At 38.4% G+C, this 17347-nt stretch overlaps 1 protein-coding gene across 1 annotated transcript; it reads left to right on the forward strand.

The window, feature by feature from the left end:
• The first annotated feature begins 160 nt into the window (after nucleotides 1-160).
• ppp1r11 (protein phosphatase 1, regulatory (inhibitor) subunit 11) lies at nucleotides 161-11059 on the forward strand. Its single transcript, XM_036566186.1, has 3 exons — nucleotides 161-336; nucleotides 6954-7062; nucleotides 7969-11059. The coding sequence occupies exons 1-3, from the start codon at nucleotides 256-258 to the stop codon at nucleotides 8145-8147; spliced, it is 369 nt and encodes a 122-aa protein (XP_036422079.1). The 5' UTR covers nucleotides 161-255; the 3' UTR covers nucleotides 8148-11059.
• Nucleotides 11060-17347: the final 6288 nt, after the last annotated feature.

Genomic DNA, 17347 nt, shown 5'->3' on the forward strand with positions numbered 1-17347 from the left:
AGGTGAGCACAAAAAGCGAGGAGCTGGTCCGTCCGTGAATTGCTTCCTCCGGCCTGCACTCAGCGCTCGTCTCACGGATCTCCGTCCAGCGCTACGCCGCCTCTCTCGGTCACTGTGGGCCTGTTTTTCCACTGTTTATATGCGTTTTAGCACTAAAGATAGCCAGGCGACTCATCCAGGGGGGCGTCCTAGACTGTAGAGGCTTCGCCGTTGTTTTGCAGGAGGGAGCTGTTAGCTTCGTGAGCCACCGTGAGCATGGCGGAGGTCCCTGGTCCGTCCAGCGAGACGATAACGGAGACGGTGCCGACGGGCGCGCCTCCTCCGCCGCCTCAGCAGGTGACCATCACCGCCCTCACATCCCGCACTCTGGGTTAACGTTAACGGTTGGGACAGACTAAAGGTTCTTGTAACTTCACTCTGGGGCGGTTACCGGAGGTTTTTTGGGCTAAAAAGCATGTAATTTCTAGATTCTAGTAGCGTTTTATAGCAGCAGTGCTTTATTTGTTGTTGTTCTTTTGTTAAATTTAAGACAAGGCTGAAATCAAGTTTCTCATTCTCCAGCTTTTTGTTCGGATGTTCCCGTCCCACCTTAAATGGGGCAGCAGTTACGTTCTGGGTTAGGCGAGGCGCCAGAATATGCTGCACCACTTAAGGTGGAACGGGAGAATTCGAACAAGAAGCTTCGTAAATTTAAGCTGAAGTGAAAGATGGTCCGATAGGCTTCCACTGGGTGTAGAATGATACAGCAAAAATGCCCTATAGGAACTGTAACGTACTGCTAATGGAGAAAGGCAGTTCTCTCAGTACAGTGAATTCTGCCCATCTTGTGTTTAAACCTGTTATATAACAGAATGTATGTAATCGTATAACTGTCCCAGGACTAGTTTACTGTTCTGAGCACGTCTGAATGTTTTAGGCAGGTATGCTTTTCCATAAGTTGTCCTTTTTTCACCTTTTTGAACACAGGTAGGTAGCAGCGGTCACAGACTACAGATATTCCTGTTCACTTATGGCCCAGTCGATTGGCCTGTAACATTAAAACACAATAATTGCACTGACTTAATTTTTTTCTGGTTTTCTTATTTGTTAAAATTAATAAAACAAATCTAATAACAGATACTATTTCTTGTATAATCCATAGTTACTTAGGTAAGCCTAGTTCTGGATAGGTCCAACAGACTGAAGAGTCTTTTACCCAGAAGCTCCTTAGAATTAACTCTTATTTTTGAAATATTGTTCTCTTTGTATCATAGCATAATCGCATGTTAATTGTGAAGTTGTTAATGCAACAGTACACTGTCCGTATTTATTATTGAAATCTAAGACCATATCCCTGATGGGCCTTTTGGACCATAGGCCCAAAGATGGGCCTATTGGACCATCTTTCACTTTAGCTTAAATTTCCGAAGCTTCTTGTTCGAATTCTCCCGTTCCACCTTAAATGGTGTAGCATATTCTGGCGCCGCGCCTAACCCAGAATGTAACTGCTGCTCCATTTAAGGTGGGACGGGACCATCCGAACAAAAAGCAGGAGAATTAGAAGCTGATTTCAGCCTCGACTTAAATTTATATATCCCCTGGGTGTCTTTACAGGGTGTCTTATAGGCATGTGCTGATTGAATATGTATTAGAGTAATTACTTAGCAATTTATCATATTTTATGATGTCACATCAGTGTATTAAGAAAAAAACACTACCTGTGTAAGATAATATTTGTGCATACATGTAGCGTTGTCATTTTCTTAAAAAATAGCAGTAATGTTGAGGTACATTTCGTGGCTTTCATCTTCCCTGATGGCTCTTTGAATAATGACACAGCAGTCTTCATTAATTCCTGTAATTCTGTTTTATAGACCTTCCTGGGCATCAGATTTTATTAACTTGCGTCTTTTCTCGGGCTGAGTGGTGGACCTTTGATTTTCTTGGTAGAATGAAATAAACGCGCTGCGGCCGTTGCGGTGAGCTGTGAACGTGTTCAGACCAATATACATCAAATAAAGCAAGGAACCCCAGACTTACCATCTACAGGGACCGTGTGGAACCGAATATATAAAAATGCTATGGTGAAACTGCACTCATCTGGCTAAAATGCAGGACTGTATTTCAGAGTGTCCCACAATAATGATGGGCCTCATTCAACAACAGTTCTTACGTAGAAATTTACACAGTTTTCAACAAGATTCTGACATTCGCCAGTGTTTTCTTATTTGGGATTTGTTCTTGAGTAAGAACAGAATCTACACACTCAAGAGCACAAAGGTGAGAACAGTTCTGCGGTTTAAGAAAACGTGATTAATCTGACTTTTTCTTAGGACCTTTTTCAAGAACACATTTACAAAAAAACTCAAGATGTTGGTAAATAAGGACCAATGTTGTCTGTATTGAACATCCTGACATAGCTTATTTTTGAATACCGGCAGATGTCTTGTCCCTTATTTACTTTTTTTCATGGAAATGATGCAACATGAAAAATGTAAACTTGGTTATAGTTTAGTGTCAGACTAAGTGCGTAGATTTTGCACATATGTTTAAACAGGCTTCATGACCAGCAGATGTATAAATTTTAATGTGTCATTTCTGGAGACTTTTCCCCCACACATAATCAACTATTCAAACCTGAACAAAATTTAGATTAAAATGAAGTATTGTCAACAATGCACACTGTTTGTTATTAAAGGTTATGTAAAATAGTAACTGATTGTAATAACACTGGACTGGTCCGAAATGTTTGTGGTTTATGGTTCAGGCTGACGGCATGTTGTTGGATGTTGTATATAACTGTAAGGACCCGTATCTTTGGGGTTAGGTTTAGTATGTAAACATTTTCAGAAGGTACCACTCACTCCCCAGTCTATACAGTCTATATATGTAAACTAAGCTAAAAAAAAAACAGCCTGTTTAAATTTGCTGTTTTTGTGGTTACACAGATCAGCACATTTCCATATATCCTATATAGCCTACAGCAGTTTGGCCCCACCCATTCACACTGATGTTATAAAGTGTTTTGACTCAGATTGCTTTTTTAATACAGTGCAGCCAATCAGAACAGAGCTGAGACAGAACCGTAACAAAGCCTGTTTAAACGGTTAAACAGAGGCTGGAAAATTGTCATGTAAAATGAATTATGGCTGTTTTTGGTACATTAAACTTCACAAATGTTAAGTCGTTGCTGCCCAGAGAAAACCATGCGTCTCCATTTTTGTGGATTTTTATTTTTCTGCATCTTTTTCTGCACACCAGCTGTCCTTTATGTTGTGTGAAAGTTTCATGATGAATGGACCAATAGAAAAGCTCCAAAATCACTTTGTATTAAATCTCTTTACATTAACTTACATTTAAAGGTATGACTGTTTTTGCCCTCTCCTGTGAAGCTGCTATTTTGGAGATACTTGTTTTTCTTTGGACAGCAACGAAGTGGACCTCCGGGACATAAATAGGGTGAGGGAGGCGAGTAAAGTGCAGGATATGAGCCCATTAACATTCTCTCATGGGTTCTGCAAGGCTGTATGGATTCTGTACAGTTTCACTGGGATTGAGTTGAACCAGTCTAAGAAGACTTACTTGTAAGTGCATCCAGTGCCAGTAATCACAAAGGAAGTGGTTGGCTTGCTAGGCTGATATTAGTGAGTTTATAAAAAGGGTCTATAATTACTGTAGAAGGGAATCTGCTTGCATCTCTTGCCGCTATATTTCTGTTAGATAATCGGTGTTAAAGCTGTCGTCCGTTTACAGAAGAGGAAATTTCAATTGTGACTGAATGTCCTGTGTTATGGCTTGATTGGTGAGGGGCTTGTACAGTACATTTGCTCTGCTTTAAAAGGGGGGTTACAATGATTTTTCAAACTTTTCTGTTATAATTAAACGTTTAGGATGTAAATATTGTTATTAAGAGTAGTTTGATGTGAAATGCTTCGTTCTAGAGAAACTTATTGAGTCAGAATTGTTCACACGGATGGTGATAGGAACCAGACGAAGCAGCCTTCCTCACATCTGAAGAAGCCTCCCTCACAGAAAGTTATTACATGAAATAGTTATGCATACACTACCTGATGCCTGAGACATTGTTTCCTCATAGTCTTAATCGAAAACATATTTTTAAAATCTTTTAATGGGGGAGTTGTACCTGCAGGACTCAAAAAACATTTTTTCAAACCATAATTTTATCAACATTACAAATAAAATTCTCACATGTAGGTTCACTGGTGGTTTTGGATAGCAATAAAGTGGCTATATTTATGTTGTAGACATTGTGACCCCTGGTTCCTATCACCACCACTGTAAAGAAATCAGAGTTGATTCTTTTCTCTACAGTCAGCCCCTTCACATCAAACCACTTATTTTTGTTTAACCAAACATCTTAATGATTGAGTTCTGAAGAAATTTGGACAAAATCTGTGAAATTCCCTTTTTACCTTGTAAAATAATGATTAAAATAATGCACAATTATGTCACATTATGATTTTTGGATGCATCATCCAGCTCAGTTTTGTTAAACTGGGTCTGGTCTGTAGCGGAGGCGTCTGTCTGGCACCCTTCTTCTGAACAAGCTTGTGTCTTTTTACCAGTTTCTTTGTTTCATTTGCATTTTCTCTAGCTGTCTTTGCCAGACTGAAAATGTACCTTGTAGTCTTTCTATGTGGCGTTAATTAGTTGATGTTCTGTTTGTGTAGCCTATAATTAAGTGCAATCATCTGCACTCTATACATCTTTAACTAACCACAGATTAGATGGTTGTGTAAAGGAAATTGTTAAATAAAGGCAAAGCAGTTTAAAAGTAATCACATGGTTTGTGAAAGAGAATGAAGGAATAATAATCTGTATAATTTCAGCTCTTATGTAAATAGTCTTGATATTCAATAATATCAGTTATTATCCCAAGGCTTCTCATCTGTTTAATGGATTTCACAGAATTTAGCATCTTTTGCGTGCGGCGTTTCACTGACCCCGGCCTGCTGACATGCGTTTTTGTACCCTGATCCCCACACAGTGTTTTCTTTAGACACAGAGATGTTCTTTAAGGCATTTCACCTGTGACTAGCCTAGCCTTCATCAGGACTGTCATAATCTATCACTGTGTGAAGAATCCTCCCACACCTGGTCTGTTTATGTGGGTGGCTCTTCATCCCTGCTGCTGCAACAGGGGCTTAATTCCATTAGTAGGCAGCAAGGATTTTGCTATCTTTGTTTTTTGAGCCACGGTCTGACTCCTTTAAGCTTTGCATATGATTTAGTGCCGTTATATTGGAGTATGATAAGAAATAATGAACTGGCTGCTCACCTTATTGAAAATGAAGTATAAAGTGTAATCACAAATATAGTAGGAAATTGGACATCATAGCATGATTTGCTTAAATGTTTGTTTACTTAGTGTGGCCTTGATTAACCACCACCACCCCTCCACCCCTCCTCCCTTAGCTTGTCTTTTCATTATGGTGTAACGCAAAGCCAGTTAATCAGGTTTGTGCATTTAAATAGTAACCAAATTTAAGTCAGCAGAATTGTTTTTTCAGACGTAAGCAAGCAGACAGTTTTTTGCCTTGATCATTTTTATTGCTGGGATAAGAAGCGAAGGATGTGAAACGAAGAATAAGAAGTGAAATGAGGGTTGTAGTCACAATCTGCTGCTTTTATTTTTCATCTCCACTTATTTTCAGTGGTCAGCTCCACTCCGCCAACAGACCTAACAGCTGTAGTAAAAAAAAAAAAAACTCCCACTTTTATCAGTGATTTAGCAAAATCAAAAGTGTTGAAGCTGCTGTTTTCACTTTTTTGCCCACATGCCACAGCCAATACATTCACTCGTTGAAAAATGAATGAGATAGCTTGTAATGCTTGTAACAAGGTGGTGGAAAGTGGGAAATATGGCTGCATGTGCAGTAGCCAGAACACTCTGGAAAAACATGTTTTGTGTGTTATTTTAGCCAAGCGCTACAAATTATTTTGTAATTTTTGTCAGATTTTACCAGTGATTTTCAAGTTTTTGAAATATTAAATCTACACTATGTAAGCTTTGGGGATTTGGCGACCTCTCTGGTGGAAATATGTAATGCGCGCAGTGTGCACAAGAATTTTATAACGTGGATTATGCTTTGGACCCCTTTTTCTGAGTGGATGAACTAATGATTGTGAGCATGTTGAAAGAGAATTCAAAGAGAAGTCCGTCAAAACTTGGTGAAAGATGTGTCTTCTGAAGATCAGAGTGAATTATCTGTCATCATAACTTCATCAGTATAATGTTGATTCTGCATTTTAACCTAAACATCACGCCGGACCTTCTTTTTGAGCCTGTGTGTGTGACGTTAACATGTAAAGATGTATGACGAAAAACTCCTGCCAAATCGGACCCGACTTTAATATTACTGCAGGTTTTGCAGGCCGACTTGCAGCAGCGCACATATCATATTTGACTACTTTAATTTTAATTTTAATTTTTTCAAAATCTTTAAATAGTGCTGCTTTAAGGCTTTCAGTTTGGGGTTTCTAGGTCTCTCCCTATTCAAAGAGATTGGAGCCTGGTCCTCTATGACTAGAAATAAGTGCCTGGGGATGTTATCAAAAGGGCGTTGAGTGAACAGACTTTTCTGTGAGGACTTGACTGTCACCTACGTCGACAGGATTAGGGGAATACTTCAGGGCTTTTAACCTAATCTGTATCTGCCACATCTGTAGCGTACAGTCGATTACCACTGACAATTTCTCCTCTACAAATATCTCATTGAATAGGAACTCAGTAATAACATAAGCCAATAGGCAGGTGCTTAACAAGGTTTCTAGTAAGTGTGCTTTGTGAGGGGGAACTATTGTCCATAATTATTGACTAAAATTGTTGAAAAATGCTGGAGTGTTCCTTTTAGGTCACGGCTACTGATCACAGTAAGAAAACTGTTGGTTTTAAGACTCTCTGAGGTCAGTTGTCTTTATGGGTTTTTTCATGACTCTTCTGTATTCTGTAGGAGGGGAGAAGCTTGACCATCAAACTTCGAAAGAGGAAGACTGAGAAAAAGGTTGAGTGGTCCAGTGACACGGTGGACAATGAACATTTGGGTAGGAGGTCCTCAAAGTGTGAGTATGGTTTGTTTCTTATACATCAGATCAGAATTTAAAGTGACAGTTCAGTGAAAAATCTAACTAATGCACTTTCTCCCTTAACCCTTACCCCAGTTGTCAGTCAGCCAAGACACGCTGAATGTCTGAAGTTTGCTTCATTAGTTTTGCACTGGAGCTACGAGGCTGATGTAGGAAACAGATAACAGATGTTTAGATCCCACCAATTAGCGTCATGCAAACTGCTTGTCTAAGTGATCGCAAACTTACTTAAACTGTCTTGAGTTGTTAAGTAATCTCGAATAGACCTGCTTATGTAGTTTGACACATGTTGACATACTGTTATCTATATAAATGGATAGAAGTATGTTGGATAGCTAAACACAGTAGCAGTTCGGCAAATTCATGGTAATATTTCATCTTTAATTTGGCCATGAAACTGTATTTAATGCAGTTTTGTGGTTAATACACTCCTTATCGCTCTCAACTGATCACATTCTGCTTGTTGCAACAAACACAAGATTGTGAAAGCTTAGAATGGTGTAAAACAATTGTGATCAACTTAAATAACTGCAATCAGGGGATTGTGTAATAATTGTGACAGGCCTACTGGCAATAAATGAGGTTTTTAGCGGCACTGGGGGTTGTTGCCATGGTAACTCATGGAGAGCGTGCTTACTGGACTAGAAACTGCATAAGTAAGTCTGTTTGACATCAGATTTTTCACCAAATTATCACTTTAAGAAATGTGAATCTAGCCAGGAAAATCTTTGTCAAGTTTTAAATGCTAGACTTGGGGCTTAGAGTGGCTGACTTGAAAGCGTAAAAGCCCAAATGCCCGAAATAGAAACGTTTCAGATGTTGTGAAAAGCTTTACAGCACTTTCTCTCATCTTAACACGGAGCGTCCAATCTTGTTAATCAGGTTGTTGCGTTTACGAGAAGCCTCGGCAGTTTGGCGAATCCTCCACGGAGAGCGAGGGAGAGGACGAAGAAGGCTGCGGCAGCGCACACTGCATTCTGGGACACGGGAGAGCTCATGGACAGAGAGGGAGCGGCGGGGCTACAGCGCCCCCTGGCTCCGGGGGTACAAACCCTCACTAATCAGGAGTGAGAGGGAAGTTATTTGGTGGGGGAAAAAGTAAAGGGCAGGGTGGACGACACGTTCATAATTTTACATCCAGCTACTCACATTGAATTCAGTCACCGCATTGCTGTTTCAGATAGCGGTTTGATGAGCGGAAGCTTGTAGGCAAATGCAGGAAGACACTTTTGTTTTTTGTTTTGTTTTTTTTTTTTCTGCTATCTTTTAATGTGATTAGTAGGAAGACTTGACAGTTCTTGCCATCTGAATGCTATGGAAGTTTTGGCTTCGTTGTACATAGGACGGTTGATTTTTATTTCTTTTTGTAAAGTTCTTTATTTATTTGTCTTGAACATTCACACACGATCATACCAATTCTGTCTCCTCACATAGTTTCTTTTTCTTTTAATGCAAGTAAAAAGGATTAAGAGCCCTGACGAAGCTTGAGCCAGTGATTGTGTAGTGTAATGGTCTGTTGCAGTAAACGTCTCGCAACGTCAGGCTGCCAGGCAGATGCTTCTGAAGGTTAGAACAAGGTTCCAACCAAGGTTCCGAGTAGGGCTACACAATATTGACAAAATACGGCGTTGTGGATATATTGCTGCATATCGTGATTGCAGCAGGCCTTGCAGTGTAGTAAAACACCTTGATGTCACAAGGTTAAAGATTGGCCAGAATGTAGGGATGCATGATGATATTGGGATCAAATTAGTATCGCATTAGACAGATGATGCACCAGTCATACATTCTTATGTCTGGTTCCTATTCTGATTTTTTTTACAGTTGAATTGACCAATGGATTTTAAAGAACATTTTTTTTTTATTCACAGTGTGTTAATTCACACTGTGTGGGCTAAATGAACACATGAAACACAGTAGTACATTTCCATTAGCCAAAGTCACAATATAAATAGCATAATTTGGTCTTTTAATGAACCAAACTTAAAATGATTAAATAAAGAATCAGTTGCCTGTTTAAATAATGTGCTAGGTAAATAAGTGCTTTATTGAAAGCAAGAGGCGACTGGCTATTTAGTACAATGAGTCATTTTGGTACAAGTGCAGCAGCAGCATTCACATAAGTGCACTTACCTGACTCGCATTATTTACCACAATGTTTGCCACACAGACCTGCCAATGTAAAAAATACTGTGGCTGATTGTCAAGCTCAGACAAGTTTTGAGCAAAAATCAGCCGATTCCAATCTTGGCCATTTCTGATGCATCCCTAGATTAGATTTGACTAATATTTCAGACTGATATTTGATGTATTTATTGAGCTCCAGCACATTTAAGTGACGCTGGGTTACTACGCTAAAATATTTACATTTGTTCTACTGCATTTGTAACACTACAGCGAGTCATATGTCTCTGTTATGCTAATCCAGGTCGATCTAGTCCCAGTTTCTACACTTTATAAGTATGAATATCTGCAGATATGTATGGGAACAATGTTGTGGTTGGTGTAGTGTAGTGGGTAACACCTCTGCCTCCTACGCTGTAGACTGGGGTTCAGTACCTCGCCTGGGCAAGCACCCTACACGATACCAGTAAGAGTCCTTGGACAAGACTATTAACATTACCTTCACCTGCCTGTGTAAAATGGTCTAATTGTAAGCTCACTCTGGGTAAGAGCGTCTGCCAAATGCCATAAATGTAAATGTGCTCTGGAAGCGCAGAACATTGAGGCGATTCCGGGTTACTGCACTAATGTGCTCTGGAAAAATATTAAATATCGTTATCAGCTCTGATTTCCCATATCGTTGCATCCCTACCAAAATTAATTACTATTAAAAAAAGTTAAATAATAAAAAGGTGCCACAAAAAGCTCTTTGAATGACGCCACAAAAGAACCATGATTGAAAAGAGATTTTGACCATGATGAACATTTTTCTAATGTTTAAAAAACCTGCACATAATTTAAAGGCCCTATACAAATTTAGGTGTACTTCCTAGAACCTTTACGTTATTTGGAGGCTCTTTAAACTTAAAAAAGGCTCTTTACGGTTACATCCAATTTATGTAAGTGGTTCTCTAAAGATCTGTCCATGAAAGGCTTTTTAAGAAACCAAGTCTTTTGCATGTGGCATTATGCAAAAAACTTTTTGATCCCATTTTTGAGTGTTGTTGGATCATGTGAATGCTTTGATTCATCAAAATGTCCGCAGAAATTAATCTGGATCATCTGTGATTGGTCAGGATGCAAAAAGCGCATTTGCAGTATCAGTATTGAAAAGGCCAACACTGCAATAATGAATAACGATATATTGTGTAGCCCTAATTGTTAGTCTGAAACCTCGATAAAGGTTGTATAACCCAAAGAGCGAAGATCGGAACCTTCTCAGAAAATATTGAAAATAGTATTACTGTTGGAGTAGACACAGAAGATGTGATTATTTAAGCTTCTAAAGATGTAATGCAGTGCTTTTTCATGACTCTTGAGATGATCTAAGTGATTTTTACTGAGTGCGTGAACGAATTGTGTTTTCTCTCGTGATGCACTTCACGCAGTGTAAAGTAAACGAAGACGTCGAGAGACTTTCACTCATCCACATGAGCACAGTGAATAATTTCCTCCATCCGTCATCTCATTTAATAGCGTCACTACTGATTCTGTTCTACTTAGACAATCAGAGTATAATCACGAGATATGATTAAAGGCACCGTGCATGTACATAGAACAAGCAGGAAGCTTCACCATGGCAACTGTTTCAGGAGAAGAAGCAAAGTTAAAAGGGGACTGAGATTGAAAAACAGTTTGGTGTTGATTGGAATTGATTTAAACACATCAGTACATGAGCGATCTGTTAAAATCTGTTTAAAGGGAGCAAAGACTATGAACATCAACACAGGTGATTAGTACTGCAAGAGAAATGATGTAATATTCCAGTGATGTCAGCATGATGTCAATAATAAAGTGATTTTAAAAGAAAGATCTGGAATCATAACTCTGAATTTGATGACGTTGAGACTGAGAATAAGAACGGATGATCCCTCTTGCTCTCTTCTTCTCAGTGTCTTGTTGAGAGAGGACCAAAACATCCACTAGGACTATATTAGAAATGAGTGGGTCCCCATAGGGGGTCAGTTTAAAGGAATAGTCTAAAGTTTTTCCACTTGATCTCTATCTGCTACATTTGTATAGTATAGTTGGTTACCACAGACAATTGTTTACACACATACATACATACATACATACATACATACATACATCATCTAAACCGCTTATCCTTCTGGGTGTTTACACACATTGTGCTTTAATTAGGGTGTAATGTTTTACAAAATTCAACATTCAGTTCAAAACAATACAGCATTGTCTTTATTTAAAGCATCAAAAATAAGAGGTGACTGAAAATCCACCTTGTTTTAAAATGGCAGTGTTTCCACTGACGTTATAAAAGCACAGTACACTGGTCAGGCATAACATTATGACCACCTCCTTATTTCTACGCTCATTGTCCATTTTATCAGCTCCACTTATATAGGTGCACTTTGTAGTCTGCTGTGTCTGATCCACTCGTACCAGCATGACACACACTTACACACCACCACCACCACGTCAGTGTTACTGCAGTGCTGAGAATGATCCACCACCCAAATAATACCTGCTCTGTGAGGTTCCATGGGGGTCCTGACCACTGAAGAACAGGGCAAAAGGGGGCTAGCAAAGTATACAGAGAAACAGATGGACTACAGTCTGTAACTGTAGAACTACAAAGTGCACCTATATAGTAAGTGGAGCTGATAAAATGGACAACGAGTGTAGAAACAAGGAGGTGGTCATAATGTTATGTCTGATCGGTGTATGTTATAATAATTTGTCACAAGCTAATATACAGTTGTATGCAAAAGTTTGGGTGCCCCCAGTCAAATAACATTTTGTTGATTTTCTAAATGAAAATAAGTGAACACATCATCTACTGAGAACACAGTTCTGCAGACTTTAATGCACAATTACTGTTTATTTGCTGAATTTGACATATAGAATCAAAATAAAACCTAAAATTTGGAGTGTTGGTTATGACACATTTTAATGATTCTTTTATTTTTATTACAATATTTATATTTACAGTTACATTTAGCAAATAATATAAAAACTATGCACTAAAAATGTCATATTTAAGTGTTCTCTGTAGAGGATGTGTTAACTTATTTTACTTATACATCAACAGAACATGTAATTTGACCAGGGATGTTCGAACATTTGCATATGACTGTGTGCTTATGAGGCGTGTGCTTTTCCTCCCTGCTCTTGATTTTGAGGTAAAGATGAAGCGATACTTTTTTAGAGCAGGGACGATTTGCCCTCATTCTGGGCTTGTTTATTTATATCTAATGCAATATACTTTTATAGTGGGTTCATACGCGCTATTTGCACCGGTCTGTTTAGTTCAATATTTGTGTATATAGAATTGAGAGACTAATATTGAACGACATAATACAATTCGTTGCAGTGTTTCCAGCGTATTTATATGATTGATCCTGATTTCTCTATGATGTATTCATTCTGTGTAGACTGGATGAAACACACATAAAAAAAAACATTTCCAGCACCTTTTATTAGCCAAAGTCACAACATAAATAACATTACTCTCTTGAATGAACTGGCCTTTCAAATTCTTCAATGAAAAGTCACTTATTTCAGTAAAATAAATCAAATAAAGCTTCATCGTGTACCAGTCAGCTGGCCATATAACACAATAACTCGTATAATTATCCCATTACGTTTTGGACCATGTCTAGTAGCAGCATTCAAATAGAGCATCATCATTATTTACCTCACAAAAATGCACCACGAATCAGCCAAAATAAAAAACTGGCTGATCTCCAGTCGCATGTTCAGAGCAAATATCTGCCGATTGTGATTGTGCATCCCCACATTAGATTTGACTAATATTTCAAACAGATATTTGATGATGTATTTGCTATACTCTGGAAGAGCAGAATGTGCAGGTGATGCTGGGCTACTGCACAAAGTATCTGCTTAAAAGTTAATAAATGTTAGTTCTCTATGATTCTGATGCAGGTGGATCTGATCCCAGATTGTACTTGTTATAAAAGTTTGTGGTATATACGGTCGTCTGCAAAAGTTTGAGCACCCCTTGGGCAAATTACATGAAAAAAGATAAATTGGCCGATTGCTGATTGTGTGTTTGGAGTAAAAGTCTGCTGATTCCGATTTTGGCCGAATCTATAATTGTTATACTCCTCCTACTTAGAGGAGGAGCAGAAAACTTTTACTCTAAACTTTGTGTCTTCTCTGAACTGGTTTATACTACAACTCTGTGGGCAGATGCTGAAGCATGAGTGAACAGTCCTATGCAAAAGTTTGAGCACCCCTGGTCATATTATGTTTTGCTGATTTAAAGCATCCTCTACAGAGAGCAAACTTAAATGTGGCATTTTCCTGCAAATGTTAGAGAGTTTAACATGTCGTAAAACTATAATTAAAAATAATGCGTGGCCACGACTTAGTAAGGCGTGGGAACAAAATAATTAATTCGTGACTACGACTTAGTAAGGCGTGGGAACGAGATCCTAATGCATGGCCACGACTTAGTAAGGCATGATCTCATTCCCACACCTTACTAAGTCATTGCCACGCATTAGAATCCCGTTCCCACATGTTAATAAGTCGTGGCCACGCATTTATTTGTACAGGATGTCACCAGCGGGGCTCCATAGGAAACGTTTTATTTATTTACTTTTTCTTTCTGTACGTTAAATTCAGCAGATCAACAGTGATTGTCTGTTCTCTGTAGATAACATGTTGCTTATTTTCACTCAAAATCAACAAAACATTTACTTTGACCAGGGGTGCCAAAACTTTTGCACACCACTGCATTTTAGCACAACACACCATACTACACACACGTGGCAGATAGAAAGTGCGTGGAAAAACTGAAGAATTCCTTTCAGGTGGAGACTCAGTCAGTAATGTTTCAACTACAGCACATACATGGAGACCACGTGGACCATCACTGTCAGTTTCACTTTCAGATTCACTCTTGTGTTGTAAACCACACACTTCAGAGCAACATCTGCATCTTACTGGTGCAATGCAAGGATTAAAACTAGTGGAATAGAGGTGCCCATGTAAGGCCTAAGGTATTATATAAAGGCCCCCCCCCCAGGGATCTGCTGGAGTAATAATAGGAGTTGTGCTGGTTATTAATGTGCGTTTTGGTTGAGCTTTAAAACGGGCCTGAGATGTGGTTTTGACCTGAACAGACAGCGAAATCTTCCAATGAGGTTCTGCACACCTACTTACAACTGTTTACAACTCGTTCCTATAAGGAATGTCCTAACACCCACCTGTACGCCACCACTTTCTACCACATGATCAGAGTATTGAGGCTTCCTGTAATGTGAATGCACTTGTATGTACAAAGCAAAGTCATAACAGAGCTGATTTAACATGAATAAATAGATCAAGTGTACAATTCTATGTTGTCGTCAAATTTCATTCAGTTTCAGGTGCTGAATTTAAAAACAGTGGTGTTTTGGGGGGTTTGGCCAAAAGCCTGTGATGACTAGTGAAAAATGCTTTTATTTTTGCATCTCTAACTAATTTAACAGACAGGTTTTCATTACAAATTCTATTGTCAGCATAACAATTTGAATGAAAAGTAGAATATTTGAAGTTTTAAGATCGTGTTTGATATGTCCTGTTTTTGGCTTAATGACAGTGTGCTCTCAAACTGCATGGACTCAAAAGCCTCTGATGAGTAGATCAGATGCTTCTGAGAGTTGTCTGAACATGATAAATATATCAGCTGTCGGAAGAAAACCTCGTATCTCCATTTTTGGTCGTTTTTCAGTTTTTGACATATTTTGAAAATGCCTTGTTCTTTACATTGTGTGTAAATTTCATGATGAACAGACCAAAAGAAACGGCTCAAAATGACTTGGGAAATAAGTCGGTTCCATTGACTTACATTAAAAGTATTATGATTTTTCCTTCTCCTGTAAAGTTACCATTTTGGAGGTTTTTCTTCCAAGAACAATATTATATATATATATATATATATATATATATATATATATATATATATATATATATATATATACACACACACACACACATACACACACAAAATATTGGAATCACTAGTAGTAATTGCTGATGTTTCAGTATCTCAGTTTTTTTGTTTGTTTTTGAGGAGGTAACATTTTCCACTTTTCCAATACGAGGCATTTTGAATGTAAGTTTTATTATAACTTTATTCTTGAGAGCTTTCTCGATCATTTTAAAATCTGGACATAATAAACATTTCTTCATTTTTTTTTTTTACAGCATTCCACTTTTAGTTATGACACAAAAATTTGGCTTACTTCCATCATATTAAAATAATTTTATACGTTCCTGCAGCAAAACTCGTTTCATTTTTAATTATTAAAAAACTGATTCCTAACTTAAGAAAAGAAAAAAATGTTGGAAAGTCAGAAAAACACCAAAACACCAAAACTGCCCCCATCAGATAAACAGCACTTAAAGCTTTCATCTTTGAGAGAGAGGAGAAAATCAAGCTGCTTCAGATCTGAAAACATCCACAGGTGTTTCTGTCCATCCTTCCACTGTGAGAAGACGACTCAGCGCTATGGGTCTGAAAGGATGTGTAGCTGTCAAGACGCCTGAGAAAAGGAGATGGACAAGAAAGAGCATTTTGCACTAAAACACCAAAACTGAACATCTGAGATGTGGATTAAAGTTTTATGGACTAGTGAGACTAAATCTGTAATTGGGATTATTTAAATTGTGAGAAGCAGAAAATGCAGCCAACTTCTAAGACTGAACTTTGGAGGTGTGGAAAAAACATCCCGGCAGATTTCTTTGAAAAACTGAAAGCAGGTATCTGCAAAAGAATAAGAGCTGTAACAAAGGTAAAGAGTGGATATGTCTGAAATAGGATACAAATATGATATGAATTTTGTTTGTTGGGCCTCCTGTGTATAATGACTAATAAACACTAAACACAACCATTTTTTTAATCATTTTTCAAACAAGCTTTCTTCATCTACCGTTCTACACCTGCATTTAAAGGCTGCTCAGATACTCTGTGGTTGATTCAAATAGTAGCTCAGTGGTTTAAAACACATTTGCTAGGCAAAAGGTGCACTGAGGACGGCAACAAGAATTAAACTGATAGCATCCATTTCAGCCTCTCTTTCACCAACTCTAGCTTGTTTATTCTCAGCCTCACACAGGATACTCAACCAGATGGACCTGAGGTCAGCAAATCTGTTATGAAATGATGACACACAACACCAACGTGCGTAGATGCTCCGGAGAAAAAAGAGATTTATTTCAGCTATAGCAACTATTTCAGGCTCAGTGTGCCAGACAGTGGTTATTTAAGAAGTTGGTCTTTAGTATGAGGACAGTTTGAAGACTCGGTGACACTTCATTTTGATGGTCCTTTTCAGACAAAATAAACACTCAACAGACTCTCAGTAACATCGACAACATATCAATGATGTAGCAGCAGTGAATTCATGCAGTGGATTATATAGAGACTTAATTAACTGCGCGAATAAAATCTCTTTATAATTTGCTGAATTCAGCTGTTTTTCACTTTATTTGTTGACCAAGTTCAGATCTGTAGCTGTTTAACCTGAGAGGAACTGAACATGGAACAGGTTTAATACAGACCATCTCAACATCATCAAGAAGCTGTTACAGACACACTGACACCATAACTGGACTTAACTGGACTAGGTTTTGGTTGCTTTAGGATTTGAGCCAGGGTGAGGGTTAGGATTAGGTTTTGGGTTAAGATTAAAGTTAGGATTAGGGCCAGAGTGAGGGTTAGGATTAAGTTTTGGGTTGAGTTTGAAGTTAGCTTTAGTAGAATTAGGGTTAGGATTAGGTTTTGGGTCAAGATTCAGGTCAGAATGAGGGTTAGGATTAGGTTTTGGGTTAAGATTAAGGTTCGGGTTAGCATTAGGGCCAGGGTTAGGATTAGGATTAGGTTTTGGGTTGAGGTTGAGGTTAGTGTTAGTAGAATTAGGGCCATGGTGAGGGTTAGGATTAGGTTTTGGGTTGAGGTTGAGGTTAGTGTTAGTAGAATTAGGGCCATGGTGAGGGTTAGGATTAGGTTTTGGGTTAAGATTAAGATTAGGGTTAGGAGTAGGGCCAGGTTTAGGGTTAGGTTTTGCTGAATGAAAGTGCCATATTAAGTATACTTAATGTAACATATCAACAATACGTATCGCTACTG

Source organism: Colossoma macropomum, unplaced genomic scaffold, assembly GCF_904425465.1.
Source record: "Colossoma macropomum unplaced genomic scaffold, Colossoma_macropomum, whole genome shotgun sequence".
Classification (NCBI taxonomy): Eukaryota; Metazoa; Chordata; class Actinopteri; order Characiformes; family Serrasalmidae; genus Colossoma; species Colossoma macropomum.

Bases quoted from the DNA above. Each gene is read 5' to 3' on its own strand.
- ppp1r11 (XM_036566186.1), top strand. From the start codon at position 256: ATGGCGGAGGTCCCTGGTCCGTCCAGCGAGACGATAACGGAGACGGTG. The intron at 337-6,953 runs GTGACCATCACC...TGTATTCTGTAG, and splicing joins CTCCTCCGCCGCCTCAGCAG to GAGGGGAGAAGCTTGACCAT. The intron at 7,063-7,968 runs GTGAGTATGGTT...CTTGTTAATCAG, and splicing joins GGGTAGGAGGTCCTCAAAGT to GTTGTTGCGTTTACGAGAAG.